Source organism: Cebus imitator, unplaced genomic scaffold (genome assembly GCF_001604975.1).
Source record: "Cebus imitator isolate Cc_AM_T3 unplaced genomic scaffold, Cebus_imitator-1.0 Scaffold684, whole genome shotgun sequence".
Classification (NCBI taxonomy): Eukaryota; Metazoa; Chordata; class Mammalia; order Primates; family Cebidae; genus Cebus; species Cebus imitator.
The window spans coordinates 594,829-606,323 of NW_016107999.1; the positions used below are offsets into that span (position 1 = coordinate 594,829).

General features: G+C 53.0%; 1 protein-coding gene across 3 annotated transcripts in view; it reads left to right on the top strand.

Moving 5' to 3' along the window:
* Nucleotides 1–11,118, top strand: part of CPLX2 (complexin 2) — an 87,863-nt gene extending 76,745 nt beyond the window's left edge. For all 3 annotated transcript variants that reach the window (XM_017518534.1, XM_017518535.1, XM_017518533.1), the window contains 3 exons: nucleotides 5,768–5,886; nucleotides 6,024–6,199; nucleotides 6,956–11,118. In XM_017518534.1, the coding sequence (XP_017374023.1) occupies nucleotides 5,856–5,886; nucleotides 6,024–6,199; nucleotides 6,956–7,153 (405 nt within the window). In that variant the 5' untranslated portion in view covers nucleotides 5,768–5,855 and the 3' untranslated portion in view covers nucleotides 7,154–11,118. The remainder of the gene's footprint in view (nucleotides 1–5,767; nucleotides 5,887–6,023; nucleotides 6,200–6,955) is intronic.
* The last annotated feature ends 377 nt before the right edge of the window (nucleotides 11,119–11,495 follow it).

Below are 11,495 nucleotides of genomic sequence, written 5' to 3' on the forward strand. Positions count from 1 at the left end.
AAAAAAAAAAACCAGAAAAACAGCCACAAGGACAACCACTGCAGGTGCCCGAGTCGGCTTCTCAGACGGCGGGGCCCAGTCCCGAAAGCCTCCTGCGACTCAGATGGTCGAGTCCCAGCCAGTGCCTCCGCTGCCTTTGGGCCGGGACGGGCTCGGAGGGAGTCGGAGAGGGGAAGCTGAAGGCGTGCCTTGGGTCCCCAGAGCGCTAAAGGCACGGAAACCTGTACAGCAACCCCCCTCCCTAGCCTCCCGCCCCCCCCCCCCCAACGCAGCATCCCCCACCCACTCCCACCCCCACCCACCCCCACCCGCCCCCACCCTCCTTCCCGCGCAGGGATAGACCAAGGCTTCCCGCAGAACCGCTAAGGAGCGCCTCCTGGCGGCTCGGCCAAAATCCTCAACTGCCGGCAACCTGCTGGACCTCAGCATTCCTGCAGGCATGTGGCAAAACATCCACACACACGCCTGCACACACGCGCGCACTCATACGGTGTCTACATCCAGAGTTTCACACACGGTGTTATACTTTCAACGCATACACCCTCATGCACTCGTTGACATGTTAAATTCAACCCAGCACACATGTCCTCAGGATCTACCATGTACCAGGAGATGTAGCATATTCTGGCGACAGAAGAAATGAACAAGATACTGGTCCTGTCCTGAGAGGAGCTCAGAGTGACCAGGAAGGGAAAGACAGACAGAGAGAGCATGTGCTGCAGGCAGGCAATGCTGCCCTAGAAAGTGCCACGGGTCTCCAAAGGGGAAGATGCCCTTACATCTCACCAAGGAGATATGGGCAATTGGATGAAGGGAGGGCTATTTGAAAAGGATCTTTGAAAATCAGCACTGACGATGATGTTAATGATGACAGTGATGATGTTAAATAATGTGTACGGAGCACCTACTCTGTGCCAACACTGGGCTGAGCACTTTATTTGCATCCCCTCATTCAGTGCTCACTACAAGCCTTGGAAATAGGTGTTGCTGTCTCCATTTCACAGATGAGAAAACATTGAGTCACTTGCTCAAGTTTACTTAGTAAGTGATGGAGCCAGGATTTGAACTGGCAGAGATGAGGGTAAGAGTTTCCAAGGCTGTGGGAATAGCATGCACAAATGCCCAGATATTTTCAGAAAGAGTACCTGTTGGGAAATATGTGCTGAAGCAGAGCCCTGTGCAAGAGGTGGCACACGAGCAGCAAGGAAGAAGGATGCCAGGCTGTGCAGGCCTTGAAGGTCAGCACAAGGACTCGCATCAGTTTAACAAGGCCATGGGGAGCCATTGCAGGGTGTGTATGCATGAGCAAATCTGCCCTTTACAAAGATTAATTGGACGGCCATGTGGAGGGTAGATGAGAGCTGGGGGAGAGACAATTAGAGGTTACAGACAAATCCAGAATCTCTAGGCCCTGAACCAAGGCATTAGCAGCAGTTGGAGAGTGGAGGGTGGGGATGCAGGCAGCATTGCAGAGCTGCGGTGTCTGGACTTCTCCCTCGGCTCTCCCATCCCAATCGTACTCACCAATTCCCTGTGTGATCTGTTATCCAGCTTCTACCTCCCCAGCCCAACTGAATGCTGTGAGACCACATGCTGGGACTCCCTTGTTCCCTGCCACAGCCCACCCAAACAGTGTCTGGCAGAAAGTAGGTACTCAAGGAATATTTGTAGTATGAGCAAGTGAGTGAATAAATAATGGGTGAATGAGGAATCAGTTGAGGTGATTGGAGCAAAGCATGCTAGAGGAAAATATGGGTGTGTGGGGAAAGCCAGGGTAAGATGATCTTTGGACAGATAGAATGAGATGATCCATGTGACAACATCCAGCAGGGAGTTAAATGTGCAGGTCTGGGGGAGGGGAGGAAGCAAGAGGGAGGTATCTGTGGCTAAAGAAGTGCACTAAACCTATAGGAGTAGATGAGATTCCCAAGGGAGACAGAGGAGCAGTGGGAGTGGCAGGAGGGGAATTTGTTTGGAGAACATCTTTGCTTTAAAGGAAAGAAAAGGAGTCAGCAAAGAAGAGAGAGAAGACCTAACTGAGAAGTAGGATGAAGACCACAAGAGTGCTGTGTCATGGAATTCAGGAGGAGATTCCAAAAGGCTGACAAAGGTTGGGGGAGGGAGTCAGCAGCTGCCTGTGATTCAGCAGAGAGATGGAGAAGGACCCTCGTGGATCTGGCAATGGGAAGGTTTCTGGCGACTGATTATGGCAGTTTCAGGACTCATAGGGAGGCAGCAGAGCTGTGGTCTCACAGAGAGGTAGAGCTTGACTGGGAGGTGAAGACGTGGAGATGCCAGGCGGACACCACTTCAGCACAAAGTGAGAGGGTTGGCATTAAGGGAAATGCAGAATTTAGGGAAGGAGTTAGAGAAGGGAGGGAATAAAAGCAACCTATGGAGAGGAGATGGAAGACATGAGGAAGAGGGAGTGATGAGGTATAAAGAGAGGGAACCCAGGGCACAAGCGCATGAATTGGCTTCATCCTAAAGGAGAGGGCTTTTTCCTCAAGAGCTAGGAGGGGAGGTTATGGGAGCTCCCATTCACTGACATTAATTGTTTTGATTATTACAGCCACCACTTACTGAGCACTCAGCATGTACAAACACATCCCATAGAGTAGTTCTAAAATTTCAAAGTGGCATTATAATTCTCATTTTATAGAGAAGATCAAGTATCAACGAAGTTAGGTCAATTACTCACTATTGCACAGTTTAAAAAGTGGCAGATTCAAGATCTGAGTTGGGCATGCCTAACCTCAGAGCTCATACCCCTTATGCTTTGCCCATGAAGTAGGGGGAAAGTCACCTGCTGAGAGGGAGGAGGCATTAGTAGTTTGGGCCTTGAGAAAAGGAGAGTTGGTTAGGGGAGCACAGACAGAGCGAACGGGAGACTGCTTAACACCTCAGAGGTCCATGCTGGGATGGGGGCAGCAGGATTTTTGGGCAGATCAGGAGTTTCAGATAAAGAATCCCAACAGGCTGAAGAGGAGCTACTTAGAGCACAGGGATGTGAGCATTTGGAAGACTCAGTGGCGAGTAGAGTTACTTTGCAAACTGGGGGAGGGGTGGCAGTAGTAAGCAAGGTCTGATGAATGCACGCATGCAAGCAGAGGTGGCCGGAGAAGGTGATAGTTTCGTGATACAGAAATGGCATGTTGAGTTTGAGCGGTGCTCACGGACATCCAGGAAGGGGTATCCAGGAGAAGGTCAATGTGTTTTTTAACTTATTTATTGCCTATTTCTCTACACATGTGTGCATATATCCCCGCACTCACACACACATACATACCTCAGAATGTAATCTCCATGAGGGCAAGGCTTTGTCTGTCCTGTTTCCTGTACATCCCCAGTGCCTAACACATTGACTGGCATATAGTAGGTGCTCAATTAATACTTGCTGGGTGAGTGAATACAGAGGTCTAGGTGTCATCAGTGTCAGTGGTCATTAAAGCCCCTAGAATGGATGAATTATCCCAGAGAAAGTTTAGAAAGAAAAAAGAGGCAGGGGCTGAGGTCAGAGTCATGGGGAAAAGGCCTATGTAAGAGACAGGAGGAAGAAGAGAAGTCAGAAAAGGCAAAGGAAGAGAAGAGGAGAAAAGAGGAGAGGAGAGGAAACAGTAAGGGGAAGCAGGGACAGGATATAGCTGAGTCACAAAACCAAGAGAGAAGGAGATCTGAGGGTACAGTGGGGTTGTCAGCAGTTCAAATGCTGCAGACTGCTTCAGCAGAGACACTGGAGGAAGGGCCTGGAAGATCGTCTGGTCCAGGAGAGAGACGTGTCAGCATCACCCAGCAACTTAGGGTGAGGCTGCGACTAAAGCCTGGGTGCCCTGCCCACCAATTTGGAACATCTCAAATTAGAGCCCTGCATCTCCCACCGCCACCTGGTAATTCCTTGAGCTCTGTGTAAACACAGAGTAGGAACCTAAGAATTTCTAAAATCACTTGATTATTAAATTGTTCATTTCCTGTTCCTAGAAATGAAGTCTTTTCACAATGTCTTAAACGAAAACATCTCGACTGAGCTGAGCAACCCTCAAACTCAGAATTCTGGGTCAGGCGGTGGGCTCTCCTACATTTCTTAGAAAACATGAAAAGCCTGTTCTTTTTTGGCTTGTTCCACAAACACGTAGTCAGCAACGGCTGATGTTTTATGAGTTCCTGTGACACCCAGGCACTTGAGCGGTATCATTCATTCTCCTTCAAACATCCATAAAAGGGAGGCCTTAATACTCTCCCCCATTTTGCAGAGAGCGAACTGAAGCTTGCCCAGGGACCCGCAGCCAGTAAGTAAGTCTAGGTGCTTGGATTTTGAACCAGGTGTGTCTGATGCCAAAGCTCCTGGGTTGTTTTTTCGCTTTGCTTTTTTTTTTTTTTTTTTTTCCTGCTACATCATGACTTTCTCTTCCCTAAACAACCTATCAGATGAGATGGCCTGATCACGTCAATAAGCTCTTGGGCCCCATATCATGAAATGATCTCAGTCTACCGATATGACTTCTCATCTTGAGAGAAATGAAGAAAACCTATCAAAGAACAACCAGTGACCCTGAACTCTGCCAGGTTGCAATATCTGCCATGTTTTCCCAGGACCCCTTTTTCTTCCTTGCAAGGCTATGTGGGACAAAAGGCCTTGGGGAGCAGGCCTGGCCTCAGCTTGCCATGAAGCTACTTCACACGTTGGATAGCTCACAGATGTCTCCTCTGCACTGGAAGAGATCTGTGTCTGTTAAAGAACCAGTGGAACTGAATGGTCGAAATACAAAGAAAATCCCAAGTTAGAGCACTGGGCTTCAGCTTCTTAGGGATGTAGGGAAGAGGGTAAGGAGGACCAAGGGGAAGCTCTTCCTCCCGCCGCACTACCACTGGAAGAGTTCCACTTTCGCATATTTTTTATATTGAGATTCCCATTAAGATTTTATTTGGAGAACACTTCTAAGGCAAAAAACATAACGATAAAAAATACAATAAAAACTGAAAGTTGGTGATTTAGCAAGAGGGGTAGGGTACTAATATTTGCCGAGTGCCTGCAAGGCCCGTGCTAGGTGGTTTAAAAGCCCTCAGCTCCCAGAAGATGATAATGTCTCCAACAGTCCCATGTGTAATTCAAAATACAAATCGATATTAAGCTACAAAACATAAAAATTACATGTACGCTACAATAAAAATAACTTATTTTCCATTTGTCTAATTTCGAAAGTCAGGATCCGTTTAATCAAGCTGGCTGTTCTCATTTGCTCAGTTGCCTCCGACTGGCTGAGGCCATAACACAGGCTGGTCTTTTGATGGGATGATACTGTGGTCCGGGCCGGGCCCTCTCCAATCTCCGTGGGAGCCCTGGGAAAAGGCATTGCCATTTCTCTCTTAGAGAGGAGGAAACTGGGGACTCGAGCAGGTTAAGTGTCTTGCTGAAGTTCCCATGGCAAATAAGGAAATAACTGTGGCATTGGAGCCCAGCTCTGCCTGACTCCAAGTTTCAGGCTTTTTCCAATGCTCCTCACTTCAATCAAATCTGAACAATAGGGTCAAGATGAAGGATTTAAAATAGGAATCAAACAGCTTTCAAAACGCTTTTTGGCAGCACCTTCGTGTCTGCCCAGTAAATCGTTCTCTTCCATCTCCTTTTCCCTCTACCAGGGCATTGGGTCTTGACCTCAGAGCTACAGGTGCCTGGTGTCTGAACCAGGTTGAGGCTGCTGTCTGTCTAGCTTCACCGCCCTGCCTGTGAAGAGGCCTCTCCCGTCTGACTCCCAATTCTCTTTTGCAGGTTGTGACATCTTCTTGAGCCAGGCCAGCCAGCAGCGCTGCATGCAAATTCTGCCGTGGGCTAGGACACGCTAACCAGAGCCAGCGGCATGGACTTCGTCATGAAGCAGGCCCTTGGAGGTGAGGTCCAGCGCCCCGCCACATGCCCTCAGCGGGTCGGACCCTGCAGGGAGGGTGCCTCGGCTCGCCCGGCCCCTCTCTCCCCCGCCCTGACCCCTAGCTGATCCCGCCCCCTTCCTCCCACCCCTTCCCCGTAGGGGCCACCAAGGACATGGGGAAGATGCTGGGGGGAGAGGAGGAGAAGGACCCTGACGCACAGAAGAAGGAGGAGGAGCGGCAGGAGGCACTGCGGCAGCAGGAGGAGGAGCGCAAGGCCAAGCACGCGCGCATGGAGGCCGAGCGGGAGAAGGTCCGGCAGCAGATCCGAGACAAGGTCAGCTCCGCCCGCCCGCCCGCCCTGGGGAGGACCACAAGCGGGTAAAACCGGTTCCGCGAAATCCTGAATCCCAGCTCTCACCTTCGCCTTAGCTCTCTTTGAGCCTCATTCTTCTCATCAGCAAAATGGGTGTCACAAGGACACCTCCCTCAAGGGATCCTTTTAGGGATTAAGTAAGAGAATGCGTGCAGTAGGTACTCCAAGAGGGTGGACCCTGCTACGGTCCACCATCTCGCACTGCAGATCCTTGGGACCAAAAATGAGTGCAGCTCTGAATTTGGGAATGTTTGAAAAAATACCACAGCGTCCTAAGCACCTTGCGCTGTTAGGTGTCACTCCCGGGGGGTCTGGGGCTGCTACCCTATGCCAGACGGTCCCGTGCATGTCTGTTAGTGCCGGGCAAGAAATCAAGGCTAGAAGTAGTCTTCCATTGGTTCAAGTCAGGTTTCATCACCAAAATTTGGCTCAAAATATATGAGCAAACACCCCGTGTTCAGACCTTTGAGGATTTCAACACAGCAGCAAGTTCTGATGGGCAGGTGTTAATTTTAAAGGAAACTCCACGCATGGTCTCACCCATTGAGGACTAGGCACCATCCTACAGGGAAACATCCTTATCCCCACTTTACCGATGAGAGGACTGAGGCTCGGGAAGTTCTCCTGGCCACCTCAGCCAGGGCTGCACGACCATGAGACCCCACTGTCTACTTGCCCACCTGGCTTCATGCTCGTCTCTGCCCTCCCCCTCCCCAGTATGGGCTAAAGAAGAAGGAGGAGAAGGAGGCGGAGGAAAAAGCGGCCCTGGAGCAGCCCTGCGAGGGGAGCCTGACCCGGCCCAAGAAGGCCATCCCTGCCGGCTGCGGGGACGAGGAGGAGGAGGAAGAGGAGAGCATCCTGGACACGGTGCTCAAATACCTGCCAGGGCCGCTGCAGGACATGTTCAAGAAGTAACCAGGCCTCCTGCCCCAGCCCACTCCACCTGTTACTACTTCTTTTTGGTTCTTTTCTTTTTCTTTGGTTAAGCCTCAATTCTGAAGGGGAAAACCTCAGTTGGCCTCTGCCCCCATTCCCTGGCCAGGGGCTCCTCCCCCTCAGCTCCCCCTCACACCTCCTTTCACTCCAGGGCATCCACCTGCACCCGACTCCCAAGTAGCTTGAAAAAGGGAAGACAGTCTTTCTCCAGTGGGGGTGAGGGGGGTGTTGAACCCAAGGCCAAAGGTACTGTGGGGCCCCCTCGGGAAGCCTAAGGTCATGCTAGTATGGTGACCCCCATACATTCCTTCATGCTCCCCACTGCCAGGAGGACCACTGTCCCCAGCCAGCCAAAGTAATGACACATTCCAGCCCTGCCCAGCATGCCGACCTTTGGCCTCTGACCCTCAGCGGGCCCCCAGGTCAGGGCAGGGGCACTGAGTGGCCTGGCTCTGGGGAAGGGAGTCAGGGGAAGGCCCAGAGTGAGAGACCCTGGGTCTGACCAGGCTGGGATCTGGGCAGGAGGCTGGGACTCTCCTTCTTCCCTCTCCTTGGTGATACCCAGCCCAGGAGCATCCCCTCCCCCAGCCCCCACCTGGAGAGACATGGCCCCTGCCAAGCTGGTCCCTCCAAATGGATCATTTGTGGACTTTAGCTCATTTATGGAGGAACCCAGGTAGGGAGACCCCTTGTTGCTCACCCCCACCCCACTTAGGTCCTGGGCCCCCACTGCCAGGCTGGGCCCAGCTTGCTCAGTCAAGGGGCTGCTCAGGCCCCCAGAAAACACTTGGAGCCATCGGGCAGCGATGGTCTATGCCATGGGGAACTCCCCAACTGGTGTGGCCATGCTGCCCCCATTCCTATCCACCCCTTTCCCCACCGTGTCCTGTCCATGCACTTCCAGGGCCCACGATCCCCAGGAGGACCCTTCCTGGCCAAAGCCCCAAGCCTTCAGTGAGAAACCAATTCCCACTTGATGAAGGCTTCCCTCCCTTCATCTCATTGGCCAAGGACAAACTCTCCTCTGGGATGTCGGGGACTGGTGTTTGTCTCCCACTCAAATTATCAAGGCTTTCCACTCGGTCAGTTGTGTGGGAATGGTGGGGGAAGAAGGGTCAAATGAGGGAGGAAACTGTATCCATGTGTGCTTGATAGTGGCAGAGACTGCGTCAGAGATTGTGTGTCCAGAGATCTTATGCGTATGTGCAGGGTTAGAGTGTGTGTGTGTCTTGAGATTGTGTGTGTGGCAGTCATATCTGTGCGTCACAGATTGCATATTTAGTCTTGTCTATGTGTGCCTGATTGAGGTGTGTATTTGAGCTGAAATTGTACCATATGTGTGTGCTATCCATCTCATGTGTTTTGGGACTGCATATGTTAGCTTGTGTATGCATGTGTTTTCAAAACAGCATGTGTATTGGAGTGATGGGTGTGTGTTAGGTGTTAGGTGTGGTGGAAGCATGTGTTTGAGAGAACTATGAGATATTTGAAGGCTGTTGTGTGCACGTTTGGGGGCCTGAAAAGATAGTTGCGTGCATGGATGTGTGCCTGGGGAGAAAGAATGTGGGTAAGATGCCCCCTCCCAGCCCTGAGACTATTGGTCACGGTTGACCACCTCCAACAGGAGACCTTGTCCTTGGCCTAGAGTCCTCCCACCCTTGGGGGGTTCCTGCCTGAGGTCCTCAGAATCCCACTGCGACAGACCCAGGCAGTGCCCCAGGAAGCCATGCTGGGCCCCCACCAGGGCCTATCCCCAAAGCAGGGGCCAGGGAGGGGGCGACTTGCCTGCCCCTGAAGCCCCTGTTCCCATTGGCCCCAGTTTGCATTCTGCAGGTTTTCCATTTTAGTGGATTCTGCTTTTATTTCAGAGACAGACATGTGTCTTCTCTGTCCGTTTCCAATAGTTAAAGCCATATCAGTTAGACTGCAATACTTTAAAGACGAGACAAAACAATCCATATGTTTAGGGAACCAGAAAAGTCCCCTGGTCTGTCCCTTCTTTGGGGAGCAGGGCCTCGGCAGCTCCAGCTCCCTGGACTTACCTTCCTCCCTGCAGCCCCGCCCCCACCTTGTGCTCCTGTCTCCAGCCCCCCAGGGGGGCTCTGTCTGTGTCTGTGCCCGTGTCTGTGATGGGGAGCCACCTTGCACCCCTGTTGTCTGCTTGTCCGTTTGTGTCTGTTATCCTGGGCAGGATGGTCATTCTCAAGAACCCTGGGGTCCTGGGCCAGAGACAGGCAGGGCCAAGTCCAGGGGCCACAGGCCTCCCCAGCCCCTGTGCATGAGCCCCACTTGGACACAAGTATTCAGAGAGGTCCCCTCCCCCTGCCACTTGACAGGGGCCTTCAAACCTTGATGGTGATGCCAGGATACAGAGAGTACCAGATGGGTAGCAGAGACCAAGGCACAGGCTGCTTCAGATGAGCAAGAGAACCCAGTCAAACCAGATATCCCGCCTGGGCCAGAGGGACCCCAGACCCTCAGAGGGCTGCCCTGGTGGTCTCCACAGGGCAGTCCCTCTGGACTCCCAGAGTGGGATCGGGGCTTTTCAGCCCCACTCTGATGCCTGCCCTCCAGGATGGCTGCTTAGTCTAGGTTCATGTCCCAGACCCCTCTATTCTGCTCCGGGACAGCAGGACTTGAGGTCTTCCTGGGGGTGGGTAGGGGGGAGAATTTCTGCCTGGCACACACCTGGCTCTGACCACTGCCAAGTGATCACTCTTAGGCCCAAGGGAACACAGTGACGATCATTGCTGGTGCAGACCTGGCTGTGGAGAACAGCTGATGCGTGGCCCAGAGAGCATGTCTGCATGCAGCACGTTGGTAGTGCACAGAATGCATGAGGGGTGCTCTAGGAGGGTCAGGATGCTCACAGGGTCGCCTGGGAGGTGAGGTGTGTATCAACCCACTGGATGGGAGGGAAATGAGTGTGCACACACAAATGGGGCAATGTGCATGTGACAGACTTAGGGGAGGAGAGGCCTTGGAATTCAGCACACATACACACAAGGGAGAGAACCCCCAGATAGGAAAATAGGAAGGAGCAATCATTTGTAGGTGGGTGAGAAAACAATGAGGTGCAAGGGACGTGCACCAGGTGAGGTGGGCATGCGACCTCTTGGGGAAGGCTCTGTGCCTGGGAGGCGCTGCCAGAGAGAAGGAAAAAGGCGGCTGCAGATTGCCCTGTGCTGGGGACGGTGACAGGTCAGGATCTCCCAACATGGACGTCCTCCACTGCAAGTCCAGAAGCTCCCGGAAGGTATCCTTAACTGCAAAGCTGTGCGGGGTACTCCTGCAGATGGAATCAGGAAGTCGATACGCCATTCCAGGTGTATGTAAAAGAGAGGACGGGAGAGCGACAGAAGTGTTGCAGCCCAGGGCCCCTGTCAGGGGGACAGCTGGTGGGCAAAGCAGCCACCCCACAGGCTTGTAGCTAGAGTACAATGGGGTGGACCCCCCAGCCCTAGAGCCCTGGCACCCAGCTGGCAGGGTTGCCCACCCCCACTGTCCACCTGCTCCATCCTCTAGTGTTCCGCAGGCCCTTGACCGCACAGGGAGGCTGGGGTCAGCCTGGGCTCCCAGGCCTGAGGACATGCCTCCCCCCAAATGTCCCCTGCTCCAGTCCCACTCCTGTCACCCCACGCTCTTCATTGGGGAGAGAATGGGAGGTGCTCGTGCTGGCCCTGGGTGGGAGCAGGGAGTCCTAGTGAGACCCAGGTGAGATCGACCATCCTGCTCACATAGGGGAACCTTTCCCACATTTGTGCTGTGTCACTGTTGCTCTGCTTCCTTTCAATGTGTCAGTGCCTGGGGGGAGGGGAGGAGCACCCCCTCAGCCCCCCTGAACCTGACCAAAAGCCATGGCTGTTGCTCCCCCCTTTGTATGATGCAAATGCTGAGATGTACAAAATCAACCACGGCGACAAAGAAAAAGACCTTGTACAGCAGCGGTCTGTCTGTTCTCTTCTGTCCATCGGCACCACCAGGGACAAACGGGCACCAACTCACCAGGGGGGAGGCAACTCACAAAGCTCAAGAAGCCCCAAAAATCTTCAGTGTTACCCTGGCTCCTGGCCGGGACCCCATGAAATGACTCCAGAAGTCAACCGTGGCCAGAGTCAGGACTGGACTCGGGGTTCCAGGATCACTCTGCCTCCCTTCCTTCCAGAATCAATTCTTCAGCCTCAGGAACTGAGTGGTCCTCAAGGACCCCCCACCCCCGCACACACACACACACACACACCGTCTCTGACCACCCCTTCCCCCAAGCCCTTCGGGGTGCCGCTTCCTGAGAATGCTGCCAAGTCACATGGTGGACAGTGAC